Here is a 1,912-nt window from a genome sequence, read left to right as displayed (position 1 = left end):
CTGACCTGCACCCACCCCTGAAATCCCGTAATGGTGGTCTGGCGCTGAGGCTGCGGAGCGGTCCCTGCGGCCGTGGGCCGGAGCCGTGTGTCACCTGCTGCCCGCCGTGGGCACGGAGGGGCCCCGCTCTGCCTCCCTGCAGAGGGACCAGACCAGGGAGTCTTTAAAGCCTTTTGTTTAACGTCTTTCTTATTCGTAACGGATAACTGTAAAACAGCGAGCTGAAGTCACAAATTTCATTAATCACGTGCAGTTACAAGCCCAGAAAATAGTGTTCGGCAGTAGTTAGCTACAGGACTGATCACAGAATCACAACATCACAAAATCAATTAGGTTGGTAAAGACATCTGAGATACCGAATCCAACCTGTGACCAACCACCACCATGTCAACTAGACCATGGCACTGAGTGCCATGTCCAGTCTTTCCTTAAAAACATCCATGGATGGTAACTCCACCACCTCTCTGGGCAGCCCATTCCATTAACCTTTCTGTGAAGAAATTCCTCCTAATGTCCAACCTAAATCTCCCCAGGTGCAGATAAAGACTGTGTCCTCCCATCCTGTCGCAGGCTGCCTGGCAGAAAGACCAAGCCCCATCTCTCTACAGTCTCCTTTCAGGGAATTGTAGAGAGCATAATGTCACCTCTGTCTCCTTTTCTCCAGGCCTAACAACCCCAGCTTCCTCTGCTGTTCCTCATCAGATTTGTGCTCCAGACCCTTCCCCAGCTCCGCTGTCCTTCTCTGGACATGCTCCAGCTCCTCCACATCCGTCCTGAATCGAGGGGCCCAGAACTGGGCACAGGAGTCCAGGTGTGGCCTCACCAGTGCTGAGAACAGGGGAAGATCTTTGGCTGTGTCAGTCACTAGGAGCTTTGCCAGCTGGCAAATTCCTTTAATTTTATTGCATGAATGAGAGTGGATTTGCACAATGCCATGGCATCAATGGTTTCACATGATTCCACAATTAAACTAAGATATTTACAAGTAACTGCTAGTGTGTAATCTAATGTGCTACCATGATTATTTGCATAACTTTCAATAAGGTATTTTTCAGGGCAAACTTACAGCATCCCTGTTTTGAACAGTTATAGTTCTGCACAGGCACCCTGAGCAAAGCAGAAACATTCACTGGAAATGTGCATCAGGGGACATACAGACATCTGCAGATCTGTACTAACTATACTTTCTTCAGATGGTCTTCATTTGACACAGCTCATTCATGAGAAGCTGGGAGATTTTATTATTAATTACCTAAAATATACAGCTTTGCAGGTTCCATTCAATGTGTTTGATCCAGTCCTGGATGTTATAGGGGATTTCTGTTTGAGTGGCTTGTGTGTCCTTGTTGCCATTACATCACGAATTCTGATTTTTCTTAATGCCATCTCTTTTTTTTTTTAATTAAACCAAAATCAATGCTTCCTTGCTGCCAACTTCAACCTCTCTACATTTTTTTTCCAGACATGCAACTGCCACAGGACAGCCAGTAAAATCGCTGCTGTTTAAAATCTCTTACATCTCTCACCTTTGCTTGTGGCTGCTGCAGTGGTTTCAGTTACCTCATTCCATAAAGGAGCTTACTGGATTGATCTTTATTCTCTTCAGTGGGAGCAACACCCTGTGCTCTGTTCAACCTATTACATTGTCTATCCATTGTGGAATATTTGGAAGAAGGTAATAGTGGTGTTGCCACCAAAGTACCTTCAAATGTATTTGTTCATACGTGCTAAGAGCCTTGCTAAATTGTGCCCTTACATACACATGAACAACTTTCCTGGGTTTACAGGGAAATAAAAAAAAAAAGGGAACATCAATATGTCATCCAGATCTTTTCCTGGCATTAGTTTTGCAATTGAAGGCCAACCATTTCAGACTGGCGCTTAAAGAAAGTTGAAACATCATCTATTTAAT

At 44.8% G+C, this 1,912-nt stretch overlaps 1 protein-coding gene across 1 annotated transcript in view; it reads right to left on the bottom strand.

Moving 5' to 3' along the window:
* Positions 1-386, bottom strand: part of SMS (spermine synthase) — a 43,655-nt gene extending 43,269 nt beyond the window's left edge. The window contains exons 1-2 of the mRNA XM_014308597.2: positions 357-386; positions 6-136 (exon numbers count right to left, since the gene is read on the bottom strand). Of these exons, the coding sequence (XP_014164072.2) occupies positions 6-136; positions 357-386 (161 nt within the window). The remainder of the gene's footprint in view (positions 1-5; positions 137-356) is intronic.
* Between the last annotated feature and the right edge of the window lie 1,526 nt (positions 387-1,912).

The sequence above is a fragment of the Geospiza fortis genome, unplaced genomic scaffold (assembly GCF_000277835.1).
Source record: "Geospiza fortis unplaced genomic scaffold, GeoFor_1.0 scaffold161, whole genome shotgun sequence".
Lineage (NCBI taxonomy): Eukaryota > Metazoa > Chordata > Aves > Passeriformes > Thraupidae > Geospiza > Geospiza fortis.
The sequence above is the reverse complement of the archived record's forward strand: the minus strand, read 5'-3'. Positions and strand labels throughout refer to the sequence as shown.